The sequence below is a fragment of the Maylandia zebra genome, linkage group LG19, assembly GCF_041146795.1.
Source record: "Maylandia zebra isolate NMK-2024a linkage group LG19, Mzebra_GT3a, whole genome shotgun sequence".
Lineage (NCBI taxonomy): Eukaryota > Metazoa > Chordata > Actinopteri > Cichliformes > Cichlidae > Maylandia > Maylandia zebra.
Window position 1 is genome coordinate 31636206 of NC_135185.1, and position 19363 is coordinate 31655568.

Below are 19363 nucleotides of genomic sequence, written 5' to 3' on the forward strand. Positions count from 1 at the left end.
GGCTGTCATTTTTAGCATCTACATGGATGTTAAAATCACCCACAATAATTATTTTATCTGAGCTCAGAACTAAATTAGATATAAAGTCTGAGAAATCAGACAGAAACTCTGTGTAAGGCCCAGGTGGACGATAGATGATAACAAGTAAGACTGGTTTCTGAGTTTTACAGCTGGGGTGGACGAGGCTAAGCATCAGGCTTTCAAATGAATTAAAAGTCTGTCTGGGTCTTTCATTAATTAATAGGCTGGTGTGAAAAATTGCTGCCACACCGCCCCCTCGGCCTGTGCTTCGAGATTTCTGGTAGTTAGAATGACTCGGGGGTGTTGATTCATTTAAACTAACATAATCATCCTGCTGCAACCAGGTTTCTGTAAGACAGAGTAAATCGATTTGTTGATCAATTATTAAGTCATGTACTAACAGAGACTTGGAGGAGAGAGACCTAATATTTAATAATCCACATTTCACTGTTTTACTCTTTGGTTCAGATGTGGATACTGTATTGTTTTTTCTTTGTAATTGTTTATGTTTAAGTTGTTTGTTGATGGTTTTTAGTTTGTTTTTTGTCTGTTTGGGAGCTGACACAGTCTCTATGGAGATGGGTTTTTGGGGGGGTAGCAGGAGGAAAGAAGCTGCAGAGAGGCATGTAAGACTGCAACTCTGCTTCCTGGTCCCAACTCTGGATAGTCATATTTTGGGGGGTTTAATAAATTTGTCCATATTTCTAGAAATGAGAGCTGCTCCATCCAAGGTGGGATGGATGCAGTCTCTCCTAACAAGACCAGGTTTCCTCCAGAAGGTTTGCCAATTATCTATGAAGCCCACATCGTTTCTGGGACACCACTCAGACAGCCAGCAATTTAAGGAGAACATGCGGCTAAACATGTCACTCCTGGTCTGATTGGGGAGGGGACCAGAGAAAACTACAGAGTCCGACATTGTTTTGGTAAAGTTACACACTGATTCAATATTGATTTTAGTGACCTCCGATTGGTGTAACCGGGTGTCATTACTGCCGACGTGAATTATGATCTTACTGAATTTACGTTTATCCTTAGCCAGCAGTTTTAAATTTACTTCAGTGTTGCCTGCACTGGCCCCTGGAAGACAATTGACTATGGTTAGTGATAGTTTTACTTATTTTTACTCATATTTCTTATGTAAAAATGTTAATCATTAAAAGAGACTCAAACTAAACTCAAGGTTAAAAAAAAAAAAAAAGTCTGAAATTTATGGCATTTATTTTTTTTTAGAAAATCAACCCCCCCCAAAAAAAAAACAAACCAAATTAATAAATAAATGTCTCTCTCACTGAAGGAAGTTGTTTTATACCAACTTGCACTACCTTAATGTTAATGCATGGCTTACATCTAACTGGTTTAATGTTCCGCATAAAAAACAAAGTGTTATAAGGATGCTTCAAAGAAACCAAACAGTTTTTTTCTCTGCTTTGACAAAGTTTATTCACAGGTTTAAAATCAAAAATATGAACACGATTTGACTCCTCAGTGGTTTATATACATTGCTCTTCATAAACATAGTTGGAAAAAGTATTTACACATATACACATACAGCAGCATATATTAATATAGAGGGCAGATGTAATCTACTCTATTCTGCTGATTCAGTGCAGTTTGAAGGCCCCAAATGAAAACGGTTCCTTTTTCATAGCATCATTTGAGGTAAACTCAAGTCATCTGCATATTAGTTAATGAAAGCATCTGCTATAGGGCTGCTGTTTTTTTTTTTTTTTTTTTGTATTCTTTTAAATCAGTCACATTTCACCATGACTGCAACTTTTACTTTTCTAAGACAAAAGGAAAAGACAAACAAAGCCAACATTTACATTTTTTTTCTTCCACAAGACTCAAATCATTCAGTCATTGGTAATAAGTTATTCTTAAACACATGCCTGCATAAGAAAATTATAGTCCCTTAGATAGTTTCCATAAATAGTTAAATAACACATTTTTGAATTTGGGATGTCACATGGTAAATAAAAAAGAACTCCCAGTACAGCTGACTTTGCTTTATAAGCACTTCAAAAAAGTCTATTAAACCCGACGGAGATTTACATAAAAAATTAATTTGAGTTCAGAAAATCACAGATATCTGAAACCAGTTGTAAGACGTATTTGTAAGGCAATGATTCACATAACCTATATACAAGTACATCATGTTGTACTGCCGTTTCTCCTTTAGAAAATTCAAGTACACTTTTTGAAATGTGCTATATGAAAACAAACAAACAAACAACAAAAAGGAGAGAGTGTAGCAAATCTCCATACGACTCCATTTACTGGAATAGTGCTGGCACACCCTTCATAATAAGGGCTGATACTGTACATTTCTTTCAGAGCACACTCTGAGTGGAAAACAGCTAAGACGCGTCATCGAAACATCAAAATGTAACAGTGTGTTCGAGTGATGGTCTCATAGTGTAAACCAGCACGTTAATACCTTGCAAACGGTACTGCAAAGCACACTTTCTCCCAAAGCTTTCATGATGTAGTGCAATCACACGGGAGGAGTGACAAAACGGAAGGCTATAAATAGGAACGTCTCAGTAAACAATAAAGTCAAACATCTTTGGAAACCAAGACTAGAGCTCCCAAGAGGCTTTGTCGTTCATTTATAAAAGCTGCCAAATGCTAACCAAAATGTGTGTGAGCTTTGTTTTAACAAAGAAGTGGTTTGAATTTTTTTCAGCTATTGCTGTAGATTATAATAAAGAGAGATCTCTGTGCGGCATTTAAGCTAAATGATGAAAGAAAATCTCAACAAAACAAACAAAAAAATATATAAGTAACAGAATCTAACCTGGGAGGTCGGCATAACATAACAATCCTACACCGTGTAGATTTGGATCTTGTGTATTCTCTGGAGTTTTCATTAACCTGTTCACTGGGACACAGCTGGATGGAAAAATAAATACTCAGTGTGGACACTAGAGGGTAATGTAAACCTGTGCAATTCACTGCGAAGGAACCCGCACATGATGACGATCACTAGTCAGCAGTGGGTGGTTTGTGGTCCCTCCCCTGTTAGTCCAGGCGGTCTCTTCACAGCCTGTGCAAACATGTAAAGCAGCAGAGGCGGCTGGCTTGGCCTCTAGACGCTGCTCCCACGATCTGAGGTTTCAGATTCAGAATCCGTTTCAGAATCGCTGTTTAAAAAGAAAAGGAGAACAACCAGAGTCACAAACACACAAGAGTGGGCTAAAACTGGTTAACAGTTCAAGTTTTCATACAATGCACAGATCCTGGTGGGACACAGAAGAAGGATCAATGGTAAATTGTGTGTGTGTTTTCACTCCTCACTTACAACATTGCCTGCAGTAGTTTTCGGTTGCCTTGTCTCCTTTCCTCATCGATGGGGTAGGTCTTCAGTATCAACAGTCCCACAGCAATAAGAACCACGGGCACGGGAGAGACCAGCACCTTCAGGGTTACACTGACCGCCTCGGGTTGTGAGCAGCCCCCGGTCACGTAGCCAGCAAATCTGTGAAAAAGTGTACACAGGGGGAGAAAAATTAAGCAATATGGTCAGCTGAAGAATTAAGTATTGTTGTCCCCAGGACTACTGGACTGATAAGCTCCTTAGTTTTAAGGATGAAAACATTAATATGATTGAAACACTGATTAAAAATCAGGTCAGTAAACTTACTTCAAACTGAGGGTAGAGATACCCAGGGAGACTCCAGAGGCAAACTTGATAAAGAACACATAGAAGGAGTAGAAGAGGGCTTCATGACCGCGGATGTCTGGATTTTGAACTTTGAAGTCATCCACTACATCAGGAAGCATCGACCTGAAAGAGCAAACATCCAGACAGAAGCTCAACAACACAAAAGAAAACCCACATCCGCAAAAGGATCCAAGGACGACTTCTGTGGATAAACTTGCGCTTACCAGGGCAGGAGGAAGGCTGCTGCTACACTCACACCTGCTGCCACTGAGACCAGGTAAGAAACGATCAGGTTGCTTTTGACAGAGACGATCAGGATCATGAAGGGCACTGCCCACTGTAGCGAGAGGGAGAAAGACGTCAGAGGTCTCATAAATGAAACAAACAAAGTTTACGATCAGGATTTATTGAAGACTTTTTTTTTTTAATCTTGCAGACTGAATGAGTCAAAATAGAGCATAGAGTGAGCTATAGCTTCACTCATCTACACTCCATAACATCTGCTACTCACCGAGATGCCAAAGTAAGCTGCTTTCTTCTTCCCGAACCGGGTTAGAAACCACTGCCACCAAGGGATGGTTAGAGACCCAGAGAGCTGAAGAAATAATGATAAAGAATTTAGTTATACAAGCTTGGAAGAGAGCACGAAAAGAACATATACTCTGAGTTAAATGATGACTAAGCGATGACTATAGAATTTTTTTTCATGTATTTCATATAGCTGAAGCGTGCTTATCAACCAAGGGGCAATTAAAAAAAATTAAAAAAATAATTTAACATATGGCCTTTTTTCCTGCTGTGCTTGCAAATATGTTTCATTCACTTTGTCCCCAAAAAAACAAAACACAGAACACAAAGTAGACTACACATAGCAGACTTGTAGCATCGGCATTGTTGGACAACATACTAAACTGTTAACCACATTGTTTCTTTTTAATCAGAATTTAATCTGCGCACACACAGACCTTGTTGCAAACAAATTGCCAAACCAACTGGACTTTTCCAGTGTGTGAGGAAACCTTGAGACTTATTGTTGCGGAAATTATAGCTGGTTGGCGTCAGTCATATCTTCTTCTCTGCATTTTTTATACATGTGAATATTTTTGCAACTTGCTACTATGTGAAATACGCAGGTCTGATGCAAATGGAGAAAAAAAACGTCTGCTTGGATAATCATCGGGGACACAGTGGGAATGTCTGGGAGTAAAAAAATGAAGCCAGAAATGAAATGCCAAAAACTGCAATTCCTTTAGTAGCCACATGAGGCTGATTCCAAAAGCCACTTAAAAGCCCAACTTTACAGCAGAAATAAACATGTTTACAGAATGGTACAAATTAAACACCTAGTTTCCCCCTTCATGGTGGGTGGACATATTTTATTTTTTAATACATCAATGAGTAGTGGCAAAAGTGATACCCTTATATAAATCCGGAGATAAGCATAGTTTTAACAACTATAGGCCAGTGTCTCGTTTGTCACAGTTTTCAAAAGTGCTTGAAAAACTTTTTGCGGAAAGACTTGATTTTTTTTCAATAAAACTATCAACTAATAAATGGAAATCAATTTGGATTTCGTAAAAATAGATCAACGGCATTAGCATTGTTGACTTTCATTGATGATATTTCATCTGCAACCCATAATAATAAATACACAGTTGGGGTATTTGTTGATTTAAAAAAAAAAAAAAAAAGCTTTTGACACGTTACAACATCCTATTTTGATTTCTAAATTGTATAATTATGGTGTGAGAGGAGTAGCATTGAATTGGTTAAGGAGTTATTTAGAAAATAGGTTGCAATATGTACATTATCTTGGCAATACCTCTGAACGATTGAAGATTGTATGTGGCGTTCCTCAAGGTTCTATTTTGGGACCTAAACTTTTTAATTTATATATTAATGACGTATCAAAAAGGTTAAATTTTATTTTATTTGCAGATGACACAAATTTGTATTGCTCTGGAGAGAATTTGAAAGATTTGGTTGAAATTATGATTTCTGAGATGTTAAGATAAAAAAAAAAATGGTTTGATGTAAATAAATTATCTTTGAATCTGACAAAAACGAAATTCATGATATTTGGCAATCGTGTAAAGGAGGAAGAAGTCATTATGTCCATTAATGGAGAATTGATTGAGAGAGTTACTGAATTTTAATAGTAGATGAAAATTTGACGTGGAAATCACATATTGAGTATATTAGAAAGAAGATGTTTAAAAACATTTATGTTTTGGGAAATGTAAGAGATTTATTAGACCACAAAACAATGCGCATTTTATATTTCTCATTGTTTTTCTCATACTTTAGTTACTGTGTCGAAGTTTGGGGGGAATACATATGAGAATACTATAAAATCTATAAACTTATTACAGAAGAAAGTGATACGGATGATTCATAACGTTAAATATAGAGAACATACAAATAAATTATTTATAAAATCAAAATGATTAAAATTAGGAGATTTAGTGAAACTACGGACACTATTAATTATGTTTAAGGCTAAAAGTAATATTTTGCCTTCTAAGTTACAAAGAGTATTTTTAACGTGTTTGGGGGGAGAAGACAGCAGAAGGAAATTTTATTTTAAGCATCAGCTAGCTAGGACAACACAAAGATTAATGAGTCCAACGGTTAGGGGTACGACTGTGGAACTCTTCATTATAATTTAAAGAGTTGTATAAATTTACATTGTTTTAAAAAGTGTTACATGCTTAAAACGATAACTCAATATGAAGAATGTGAATGAAATTGGAGTTCATTGAATAAGGATCCATTATTTTTTGTTTCATTTACTTACTTTTCTCCTTGTTACTATGTGGAGTGGTATATTCTGATTGTAAATTGTTGTTTGGTTTGAGTTAGGACTGGAAATAAGTGTTAATGTTAGTTTGTTCCTTGACTTTTGGTGCCCACTTGCAATATAAGTTGGATTGTAGATAGGGGGCAGGGTTTAATAAGAATATATTCTTCTGCCTGCTCCTTTTCACACGTGGTTGCAGTGCTTTACTGACAGAAAGTGTAGTTGGTTTGTTTGAAAGAACTAACTGTGGAAACTGTTGACCAAGTGTGAAATAAATAAATAAATGAAATATGTATCTGTTAGATTCATAAATACAATCTATACAGTTTATGTAACTTGCTAGTCAAGCTTGTTAGTGTTAACTTCTAATCTCCCATATTTAGGCACCATCTAGTGCTCCAAGTTTTCCTATACTGCGTTTTATACATTAAAATGAGTGGAATCCAAACACTAGTTGGAAAGTTAGTCTGCATTTCTCTAAATTCCTAGCTCTAACTCTGTATGATGGACTTTCTTGGATGATCAATTATATAATTTTAAATAAATCAAATGAAATTTATAAACAAAAAATTACAAAATATTTTCTACAGAAACTATTCAGACTACTAACTGGGCTTCACTGAGGACTGTGGGAAATGTGGAAAAATTAAAATGACCACCGGAGGAGGTCAGGGGATAAGGTCACGATAAGCTTTCATTGGCTTTTAACCCAACCCTGCAGGGGCGCAGAAAACCTTTGACCTCCAGGCCAAAACTGGTCAACCAGTGTTAAATTAGCAAACAAAAACAAGCAGTAGATGAAAGGCCAGAAGCCCACGAATTCTCAGACTTTGACACTCTGCTCTAAACTCTCCAAATGTGATACAGTGTCCAAGTATTTCCCACTCCTAATCATAGAAAAAGGCAGCAGAGCAGAAAGCAGTGAGAGGAGGGCATTAGCAATGGTGGCTGTTCCCATGGTGTCAGTGAAGGGTTGCCAGGGCAACAAAAGCTCCATTCTGTGCCCTTGATCTAGCATAACTCAGAGAGTGAGCGAGTGGGAGACCGATTCCCAACAGTACGACACCTCCTCTCATCCTGAAATATGCCCTCTCAGGCCTTCGTGGCATGCTTCTACATCATGCGAGGAAGCGCCTAAGACTAGAAACTGAAATATCCCCTAAACAGTTTACAGCAAGCAGCAAGCTTTACGTCTGCAGACATGGTGTTGATGTACACTAAATCTACCCTGATGAGGGTTTTTACGAGAAGAGCACTCATAGTAAAAATACAAACACTCACCATGATGACAAGAAGGATATTCTGAAAGTCCTTCCTGTGGCCGAGAGCGTAGGTGATAAAAAGTGCAAAGTTTCCCTCCAGCAGCTGTAAAAGACAGAAGCAACTATAAACCAAATTACTGTAATAAATAAAATAAAAAAATCCTTTCAACGCGACCTCTGAAAATTCACGAAAAAAAAAAAAATGCACAAATCAAATGTAGCGTTACCATGAAAGCAAGAGAGGTGAAGAGGAAGCCGATGACCAGTTTGACATACGGCCCGTGACACATGACCAACCGCAGGCCCTGAGCAAAGGTGAGCGGCTCCGACTTGTCCCGCCCGGTTTCTAGAGTCCAACATAAAGGAGAACACAACAAATGAGACCTCTGCAAATCTGCATCTAAGAATACAACACACACAAGCTTTTGTGGTGAGACAATGTGGTATTTGTCTAGTGAGTATTTTGCAGCACTTGCTACAATCTGGCCACCACATCTTTATCTTTTTGAACACAGAGTGAGAAGGCCAAGAGGAACTAACCAGAGGCGCTAAAAAAGTTTAACAGTTAAAGAATTATTCCTGTCACTGTTACTAATATACAGTTTTGCATGCGCATGATTAAACTGGACAAAAACTGAGTCAGAATTTTCTTTTCCTTTTTTTTTTTTTTTTTTTACATCAATTCACGTGTCAAGTTGTCAGATTCATGATTCAAGTCTGTCTTGAAGCCAAATTGAGTCATTATCTTACTTTAAATGTTGTTTGCATTTATCAGGGCTCGCAAAATCGCCCGATGTCCCGGGGATAGCGATATCTGCAGTCGGGCGACCAAAATCTATCCAAGCCCCGCCCGTCGGGCGATTTTGCGAGCCCTGATTAGATAAGAAAGGATTCATACCTTTTTGCTCCTTCACACCTAAAAACAAGATTGCAGCACACAGGACGTAGATGATGCATATGACCCCTGAAGCAACCAAGTAAGCTTGTTTCTGAGGACAAAAAAAAAATAAAAATACACGACCCTTAGCTTGGACCAACAATAATCATCTTTTATTTGACACAGTACAAAAAAAACCCCTTTCAATAGACTCACCGTCTGATCCAGTGAGGCTATAGTGGTGTTGACACTGGATGAGTTTGTGCTGTAAGGCGCATCAGACTCAGTGGGACAATTGGAATTACCACCTACTATCTGCCCCTGGATTGCAGTGCCCAGCACTGTGCCCAGCACCTCCACCATCATCCCTGAGAGCAAACACAAGAACTGACGGTCAGCACACGAATAACAAAACACCAGTGAAATCAGTTTATTTGCACAGGGTGATGTCGTACTGTAGGCTGTAGCAGAGTCCCGCTCTTTCTGGTCCCTGCTGATGAACATGGTGAGGGCTGAATATGGCACATGGAAGCACTGCAAATGTACGAGACCACAACATTAGACAAGTTCACGTCAGTGGACAAAAAGCAAATAAAAAAAATAAAATAAAAAACATGGGCTCAAAATGCGGTACTAACCGTCTGCATTGACTGGAAAAGGCAGTAAAAGACCAGATACCAAATGACCTTCCCCTCTTCAAACGGAGGCACGTACCAGATCAGGAGGTAAGTAAGCACTGCAAACGGGGTGGAGAAAATGATCCTGAGAAGAGATGAGTGGACACAGGTTGATAAAAGACTGAGCATTTCTTTCTTACCTTTGTTTTATTTTCTTTTGTATTTAAGGCAAACACATAGAACCCACTGTTTCCTTCCTTTAAGGGTGTGTCTAATGCATTTTCCCCACTGTTACTGTAGCTCAACCCCTCCTTTTTATATCCCTCCCTGGCAGTCAATTCTTTTCAACTCTTTCTTTTATGCTTTGTGAATAATCCTTCTAATCCTGGCTTGTTAGATCTTGTGTGTGGAGAAAGGGCTCAGCCAGCGCTGCACAAGGAGGCGATAGCTGCTTGGACCCACATCATTCTCACCCCACTCGGCCTCAGCATCCTTCTCTTCAGTCGTGCCCTCTACCTGACCTCAGTCACAGAAACCGGCGATACTACAGACTGCAGTTAAAGCCTCAGTTTTTAAATAAGGAAATCAAACAGTTTTACTTGTTAAGAGAACCATTACAAGGCAGTTTTTGGGGGCCAAAATGAAACTACATTTTTCTCGCTGAAAGTAATCACATAATTTGAGGAAAACTGCAGTTTTTATTAGCATCATGTGAATAAAATGTGACCTTTTAGAGGCCAAACAGGGAGGTGAAGGCTTACAGGGTTGCACCTGACTGCATAATCATGAAACATTTTGTCAAATGGCAACATATATTTAAACAGCTATTTCTTCCTCAGGCTTGTTTCTGAGCCGTCGCACATGCGAGTTAAAACCTGACTCTCCCCAAGCTCCATAACACTAACGGGGAGAGGGTGAGCGTGACATTCACACATGGTCATATGAAATCCCCTTGTTCCCCTTTCACCCATGTGACTCACATGGAAAATAAGAAAACTCCTGATACCTTTTAACGTCCAAGCAAATTTAGGTTAATGAGTACTAATAATTTCCATTTTTGCTCACTGAGCACAGGTTGCTGGTTCACTGGCACAGCAGTGAAAGTCACAGACACATGATCACACTCTTTCCCCCCCCCCTCTTTCTAAAAGAAACAAAATCTACTTCTAAAATAAAAAAAAACCTCATTGAGCTAAGATAATAAGTAAAATGAGAAATGTAGACTTCTGCCAGTCTGGCTGCCTGCCTGTCTTTATGTACATTTCCAGTACAGACAGAAAAAAGAAATAAGAACCTAACAAATCTCTGTATTTTTATCTGGAGGATGTCCCTTTTATGTACATTTTGCTATTTTTCTTTAAACTAGCCTCATTATTTTAACCCAGCATGCTTTTTGACCTGAAGTAACCTCTCTACACTTGTACACGCCGAGAAATCATACACACAAAGGAGAACACACCCATATTGGTTTGAAGCTGATGGTGTGTTGTGGGTTGGACCAATCACAGCTTAAGCCAGTAACTTCCCCCTCCCCCTCACTTCCTCCCAGCTACAACATTACAGCTCATGCACAGCTGGTTTTTTCAGTCACTCCACTCCAGATATGGCTGGGGTATCATGTGAGGGGGGGAAAAAAGCTTGTAAAAATATTTAGCTCTGCTCCTCTGCAGATTATATCATGGCCTTGAGAGATTTTTGTAACCAGATACGGTTCTGATATTGTCAAGAAAGCTGCACCATGTTTGACTGTGAGAAGAAAGTCAAGGTCGCCCTTCTTCAGGCAGGGATACCCATGACAAGCTGCCAGCTATGTCACAGTGAACCAAACACACAGCAGATTGCAAACACATATCTAGACTGAAACATAAGTAACAACTAAAACATGGGAGACGATGCTGGTAACTAAACTGGTTTGTTAGGAATGCAAAAATGGTTTCAGGCATTTTCATCTATTTGAGTTTTGCAAATGTTTTACAGGGAAGGAAAAGTACAGCGTGTGTTCAGCTACAAGGACCTTTTGTACTTGCAAAGTTGCAAGAAGAGAAACTCTCCCAGCTGCTGCAACAAATTTCTTACCGAGCCAAGTGTCACTTTCCTACAGGCTCGTCAAACTTAGTTTAGTCCGGGGAGACATGCGCTCAGACTTGATGTCAAGTAAGCTGGACTTTTTAAAACCCTGGTTAAAGTCTTTGTCAGCAAGAAGACTTACACTAATAATAATTCTCACAACCACTGTTATGACCCGATCCATCCCTGTGATTCACACAAGTCACTTAAATATATCTTGCAGCTCATTTTAGTTTTTTTTCCTGTCTGACTCCCTCACTTTTAAAGCTCAGTTGATGTTAACCAGCTAGCCCAGGCCCATCTTTTATTTTCCCTATTGGCTGACTAGCTGTCCTGCTTGCTACTCTATCAGTCCTCAATATAATTCAACTGCTTCCCTAAAAGGATTTCGTCTCAAGGCTCGATCCAAACTAGGACCGCAGCAGACGATGGTAGCCCTGCTCCTACTCTTCAGCTGGCTGGTTTCAGTGGGTGCTTCAGCCTGCATTTGGTAGGAATGTCTGATGCTGGCACTGTATATGATTCATATTTAGACTGCATTATTGCACTCTTACCATTTATTCCTCCTTAGTTGCTACTTCAAACTTGTTGCCATGGCTACTGATCCTGAGCTGTTTTTTTTTTCTTGTTGTTGCCAGAGCATTTGCCTCATGTATCTCTGTCCTTACTCAAAACGCAGCATTATCTTATTATCATTCAACATACAGATACCTACCAGGGCATCATGCGGCCAAAGCGGGTGGATCTACTCCGGCTCACCAGGAAACCCACTGTAGGATCGGTGATAGCATCCCAGGCCCTTCCCACAAACAGGATGATAGAGGCATAGAAGGGGTCCAGCTAGAAGGGAAGGGTGGAAAAAAGTGTGTTAGCTTTGAGACCAAAACAGTGAGGATGCCAAGGACTACCTCATATGGAGAGTGGCTCAAAAGAGCTGTGACAGCAGACTCAGTACAGCTGAGAGCACAACAGAATTAAAATACACAACACTGTCACTTCTTTTATAACAAAGCAGCATTCAAAGCCCCTCTAATGATCTCATCCTCTGAGCTGAATGGCCTTTTTCCAGTTCCTACTGTGTACAGCAGGAAAAAGTCTAATTTGCTAACAAAGCAAACAGGGGGAGTCCGGGTTAACACGCTTGACCGGAGACAGTTTAGCTGATATGAGGCTGAGAAGAACACACACACACACACACACACACACACACACACACACACACACACACACACACACACACACACACACACACACACACACACACACACACACACACACACACACACACACACACACCTTGACCCCTGCGTTTGTAACCTGTGTGTGTTCTGCAAACAATTGAATTTTATCGATGTCATTTAGCTGCTGTGTGGCATTGATTTTTAATATTAAAAAACGTTGTGATGAAGAGCTTTTTTTTTTTTAAATAATGAAGATCACTTAGTTTTCCTCACACAAATGTTAAATTTTTTTTTATTTTAAATACTGGCATCAGCCCAGAATCTTCACAGTTGGTGCAGCTTTATAAAGGAGGCAGAAGTGTGTGATTTTAACCTTTTGGGTTTTTTTGCCCAGCGCTTGGCAATTACCTGTGCCACATCGAGCAAGTAGATTTGGAGGAAGAAGCCAAGAACAGTGCCTGTGATCTGGTAGGGAGCCCCGCCAAAGGCATAGCACACTTTACTGAACACAGACAGACGATTTCTCTGGGTCTTCAGCTGGAAGAGAAGAAGAGGTGAGAACAGAGGGGAAATGCAGTGATGTTAGTGCATTTAGACATTAAATATGGGTAAACTCGAATTCCACTGGGAAGCTATAAATTAAGGTGTAATTATGTAGACAGTGGGTTAACACATTATCATTGGCTCCATTTCTGCCTTCAGTCTTTAATTCATCCCTCTGATTCAAATCCCTACACCCATCCCTCTGTCAAACTTTGCGTTGCAACGCGGAACTATGAGGTTACTGTAGTTCATGCTGAGTGAAACCACATCACTACATCACCTCAGCACAGCCATTGGCTCCAGCAATGGTATGTTAGAGGTAGTGTGACATTTTATGCTGAATAGCCAACAGCCTCCAGACAGACTAGAGCCTATCAGCGGTAGCCAATACCCTTTCTCAAGCGTGATGTCAGCAAAGGGGGGATTACACACCCTGATTTACAACCATCACGGACACAGAAGCAGAATCACCTCTTGAAGGACGCAAATTGCAACCTTATCAACAGGCACACACAATATTCTCTCTGTGGTCACGTTCCACAGAGTGCATGTCTGGAATTACAGTGATGCAAGACTAAAAATAATACTGATGCTAAATAAAGAACAGAAGCCTGCATAACCTTTAATGTGCTTTAAAGAAAGATCTCCACAGTCTTTCCCAGAGTACAAGAGGACTGCACTGAAAAGTGCCTTTGGATTCAAAGAAAACCACCAGTATAATTTACAGTTTGAACCATGGTGCCATATACATCGCTACTTTTTCATCCAGCAGTCTAAAAACCCAAAGACAATGAATTTAAATGCACATCAAGGTTACTAAAGATTAGCAGCTTTGGGGCTAATGTTTCACAGGAGTTTTGTTACACTTTAAATCTACATCACATTAATGTAAATGATCACAGAGAAGACACTGATGTTTGAAATGCAACCTGCCGTGTATTTTCTCGTGCAAAGATACCGCCACTGTTGAACGATATGGAAGCTATTAAACCATTTTGGGGGTAAATTTAAGGCGTTAATCGTTAAATATAGGGACTTAATTTCAGCCACTTAAACCAAATATGGCTCACAAGTCGTGGCTCTAAAAACAGGATCACGCCACGTTTCTCCACATCTGCCAGCAGCTATATTTGAATGTGACAGAGAGAAAGCGCCGGCTTTCGTTAAGGTGTTTGGTCCCTTTAAAACCGGTATGCCAGCATCACGAGAGCTGGAGGACAGATAAACGTTGACCGGGCGAAATTCAAACCTCGAGGGCAGGAAAGGGCACAGAACAAGGCAGGGTGTGAGGTTTTTGGTAAGAAAGGAAGTAAAGACCGCATTTTATCAAACGTTACTTTGAATTTAGGCGCCCTTTAACGCACCTGATTATTATTATTTTTTTAAGTGGGCGCGGCGGGCACATAAATCCTGTTCATTTTAACACCCCTCTTAAAAATCAAACGTGCCGGTTAAACGTCGCTCTTACCTTCACCGTCTTGATCTCTGCATTGAGCGGTTTGACTGACAATAAAGTCGCCGCGTACTGCTCGGCGCCCTCTCCTCGTGCCATTATCTTGTTCTAGTTGATGTTATTTTTCGATATTGTGAAATGTAAATATATTCCTTAGTGTCAGAAGAATGAACCGAGTTCACAGCATCGCCATGTTAGCCAGAGCTCTGGGAGCTTCTGAGTCAGAGGGCTCGTGCTGCTTTCGTCCACCTCATTCATTCTACTATGTGCGCTACGTCAGGTTCACGTCACAATCGGATGTTCCACCATTTTTTCCTTTTTTTTTTCCCTGTTCGTGACCTTCAGTAACTATTAAAAGTTTAGTACGCTGGGTCTTTTAAGAAGTTTTCTTTGTGTTAGAAAATCAGTAAAAATTCCAGCTTCAGTGGAGATTGAAGAACCCTTACTCTACCTAATAACGAAGCAGCTAACAGGAAGGTATCAGCAATATCACCAACTTTTTAACCTTTTCTTTGCGCTAATTAATTTAATTTAATTTCATAAAATAATAACTATACACTAGTGATGGCCAAATGAAGCTTTCCGAAGCACTGAAGCTTGTATTGAAAAATGGTTCATTACTCGAAGCTTTTCAACACAGTCCTCTCCGGTGACATCTGGTGGCGAATATTTTGAAGAGCAGCTTGAATCTGCAAAATAAAACGGACTGCTCAATCATCACTGCTCACTCAAGAGTGGAGTTCTCTCCGATATTGGGCCACCGTTCCGTTGCTTTGAACATGTAATTGGTTTTGTTTTCTCGATTGGGGGGCTGAAAAAAATGTAATGCATATTTGCGTAATACATTTTGATCAATAAACTTTCCCTATTTAAACATTTATTTATTTAATACATTTATTTAAACATGCACTATGGTGTGGCCTTTCTTTGCTCATAACTCCTTGATGTTGGTAAATACAATAAGTGAGCAATATATACATTATACATATGATAACGCACAGCACATTATGGAGTATGCCCCTGCTGTGAAGTCCTGCCTCCATCTACTTGTCATTTAATCACTGGACAGCTGGACAGGTTCATATAAAATATTAGATTAGGCCAATTGTCCTATACATATTTTTGACCTAGGGGTGGGATTGATTGTGAACTGGAAAGGGAAAATGCTTAGGGGGCTGAGTACGGCTGCATCGTTACTGATTTGTAGAATCATTTTGATTCGATACAGGATCCGATTCAATTTGATTGGAATCTGGAAAGTTTTGCCTCAGTCAGAAATATTACAATTCTGGTCATGTATCAGTATATATCCATAATTTCGTATCTATTAAAAGAAAGCTGACACATGTGAGACTTAATTAGAGATGTAAACAGAGAGTTATGAAACCTGCAGCTGCAGAAGCCAGCGGGAAAAAAAGAGGCAAACACAGCGCGGACCCGCCGACACATCAAAATCTGACTCTGACGCGTCGGGTCCGCGCTCTGTGTTCACGTTTGTATGCAGAATCCGTAAACCTGCTCCCAGTTACTGTTTTAGCTGCATGGTGTTTGACGACATGTTGTGAGGTTTAACCTGAGATGCTGGCGTTTCAGGCATAATAACGTTAATTTACAAATCGACACGGGATTTTAATGAATCAATATCACTTTATTCAATTTAGCATGGATTGTAATCAGAAAAGCGATAATCAAAACCCACCCCTAATCAAGAACTTGCAAAGTAAGAACATGATCTATGTAAGGTAGCCTTTTTGTTATTTACAGTTAAAAAGAGGATTAGTGTTACTGTGCGCTGGCTGAGTCTCTTTCTTTTCTTAGAAATAGTTTCTCCTGCTCTGGAGAAAATCCACTTGCATGGAACAGAAGAGGCTGTGGAGTGCAGGAACCACACTGCAAGCTGGTAGATAGGCAGGTATTCCTGGGTCCTGCAGACTATCACCTAAAAACAATAAACAAAATGATTTTCTAAACTGTAGCAATGTAATGTACGTATAGTGTCAAATACATTTTTGTAGTCTTCATCAGCTTTAATTCACATGGAAGTGTTCCTAAAGTCATATGCTGTAATGGCATTTCCATTATGAAAACATGATTTTGGACATTTCAAGTTTTTCACTTCAGCAGATAAAATGAATTGAGCAAAATCAACTCAAAATATCTCCACACGCCAGAACGTCCTCTCTTCCTCGCTGGCTCCATATCTGTCAGTGGAATGATCACCTCTTCGCTCTCTGTCACCATCAACACACTCCACGAATCCCGTGGATGATTCACTTCCTTATATCCGTTTGAATCAGGTACCGAAGCAGTTACGTGCGTAATGAAGCTTCGGACGTCACTGGTCACATGATTTTTGCCAAACGAAGCAAGCCTCGACACAGTGCTTCTGAACCAGTGTGTTGTTTTTTTCGACACAAGCTCCGGAGCGTCAGCTTCAAGCGGGCCATCACTACTATACACTCACTGGACATTTTATTAGGCATATCTTAGTAAAGGTGTGGACCCACGTTTGCCTTCAGAGCAGCTTAGACGCAGGAAACTTTCACATAGTTGGTGCGATTTGTTTGGTGCACATTCATGATCTGAATCCCATTTCATCAAATCCCCAAGGCGCTCTATTGGACTGAGATCTGGTGGCACCCACTATGTAATACAATTCCGTTGAAAAATGAATGTAATAATATGAACTTAGCTTTGTGTAAGAGACAAAAAGCACACTAGAAATAGGATAGCCTACAATACACTAAGTGTTCATGGCATGGAATCAACAAGGTGTTGAAAACGTTGCTGTGAGATTCTGGTCCATATTGACATGACAGTGTCACAGAGTTGCTGCATATTTGTCAGCTGCACCTCCATGGCATAAATCTCCTGTTCCACTACATGCCAAATGTGCTCTATTGGGTTGAGATCTGGTGATAATGGGAGTCATTTGAGTACAGTGAACTCATTGTAATGATCAAGAAACCAGTTTGACATGATTTGGACTTTGTGACATGGGGCGTTATCCTCTGGGAAGCAACCATCAAAAGATGGGTACACTGTGGTCATAAAGCGATGTACATGGTCAAGAATATGTTTGTTACTCTGTTTAAAAAAATTCAAATTCAAATTTTATTTGTCACGTACACAGTCATACACAGTACGATATGTAGTGAAATGCTTAGACAACTGCTCGTGACCTAAAGAAAAAAAAAAAGAAAAGGCTATGAATAAGATAGGAAATAAAAATATGAAAAATTAAAAAGGGTAAATTTAACTAGGAAGGAATAAAATATAAATTAAGGTTAAAAATGAAATAACTGTACAACACAAATTAGAATGAATAATAATAATAATAACAATGGATTGGATTTATATAGCGCTTTTCAAGGCACCCAAAGCGCTTTACAATACCACTATTCATTCACTCTCACATTCACACACTGGTGGAGGCAGCTACAGTTGTAGCCACAGCTGCCCTGGGGCAGACTGACAGAAGCGAGGCTGCCATATCGGGTAAATTTAACTGGGAAAGAATAAGATAAAATATATAAATTAAAGTTGAAAATAAAATAACTGTACAACAAAATACACAATACACAGTATAGAACTATATAACAATGTATGAAGAAATATAAATAAATAAATAAATAAATATATACACAATAACAGCAGCTGTACAAGTATTAACTGGAAATGAAGAATATAGTGACCAGTGTTGTGCAATCCACATTATGTCTTGTGCAGTGCAAATATGCTTAAAGTGATTTAAGTGATGAAGTGAAACCAAAGTCCAGAAAGTCCAGTGTGTGTGTAAGAACTGTATGTGTGGGTCAGTACTGTGTGGTGGTGTGATTGAGAGACCGCATCGCCTGCGGGAAGAAGCTCCTCCTCAGTCTCTCTGTGTTGGTCTTCAGGGAGCGGAATCGCTTTCCTGACCTCAGCAGAGAGAACAGTCTGTTGTTGGGATGGCTGAGGTCCTTCACGATCTTCCTGGCCTTGGTCCAACACCGCCTGCTGTAGATTGAGTGCAGGTCAGGGAGCTCGGAGCGGATGGTGCGCCCAGCTGACCGCACAACCCTCTGTAGAGCTCGTCTGTCCTGCATGGTGCTGTTCCCGAAACAGGTTAAGATGTTTCCCGTCAGGATGCTCTCTATGGTGCAGGAGTAAAAGTTCCTGAGCACCTTGGAGGGCAGTTGGAAGTCTCTCAAGCATCTGAGGTGGTAGAGACGCTGACGGGCCTTTTTCACCACGGTGTTGATGTGACAGGACCATGACAGGTCCTGCGTGATGTGAACTCCGAGGTATTTGAAGCTGTCCACTCTCTCCACTGGGCACTCGTTGATGATGGGGGTCTGGTAGTTCCTCTCCTGCTTAGTGCTGAAGTCCACTATCAGCTCCTTTGTCTTACTGACGTTTAGAAGGAGGTTGTTCCTCTGGCACCAGTTCTCCAGATTCCTAATCTCCTTCAGGTAGGCCGTCTCGTTGTTATCAGAGATCAGGCCCACCACGACGGTGTCGTCAGCAAACTTAAGATAAGATAAGATAAGATAAGATAAGATAGAACTTTATTAATCCCTCGGGTGGGTTCCTCTGGGAAATTCGGTTTCCAAAAGCACAGCACCGACAGAAGTTACAGTTACAGAATGTTATATATATATATATATATATATATATATATTAGGGGTGCAACGATACACAAAATTCACGGTTCGTTTCGGTTCGATACTTTGGTGTCACGGTTCGATATTTTTTCGATACAAAAAAAATGTTCATGCCTTTTTAATTTGTCATTTATTAAAATTATAAATATATATTTTAACTCAAAAGTACAGTTTTTAAATTTAACCCTAACCCTTGTGCGTGTTTTTTATTTTGACAGCGAATGCGCAC

At 39.8% G+C, this 19363-nt stretch overlaps 1 protein-coding gene across 1 annotated transcript; it reads right to left on the minus strand.

Moving 5' to 3' along the window:
- Window positions 1–1443: 1443 nt before the first annotated feature.
- On the minus strand, window positions 1444–14754 carry LOC101481882 (sodium-dependent lysophosphatidylcholine symporter 1-B). The gene is made up of 14 exons (XM_004540835.6): window positions 14504–14754; window positions 12901–13029; window positions 12027–12151; window positions 9266–9389; window positions 9083–9161; window positions 8844–8995; window positions 8649–8739; window positions 7978–8096; window positions 7770–7853; window positions 4200–4283; window positions 3913–4025; window positions 3668–3811; window positions 3326–3502; window positions 1444–3167 (listed from the first exon to the last, which is right to left on the minus strand). Exons 1-14 carry the CDS (start codon window positions 14585–14587, stop codon window positions 3113–3115), a joined length of 1560 nt encoding a protein of 519 aa, XP_004540892.1. The 5' UTR covers window positions 14588–14754; the 3' UTR covers window positions 1444–3112.
- Window positions 14755–19363: the final 4609 nt, after the last annotated feature.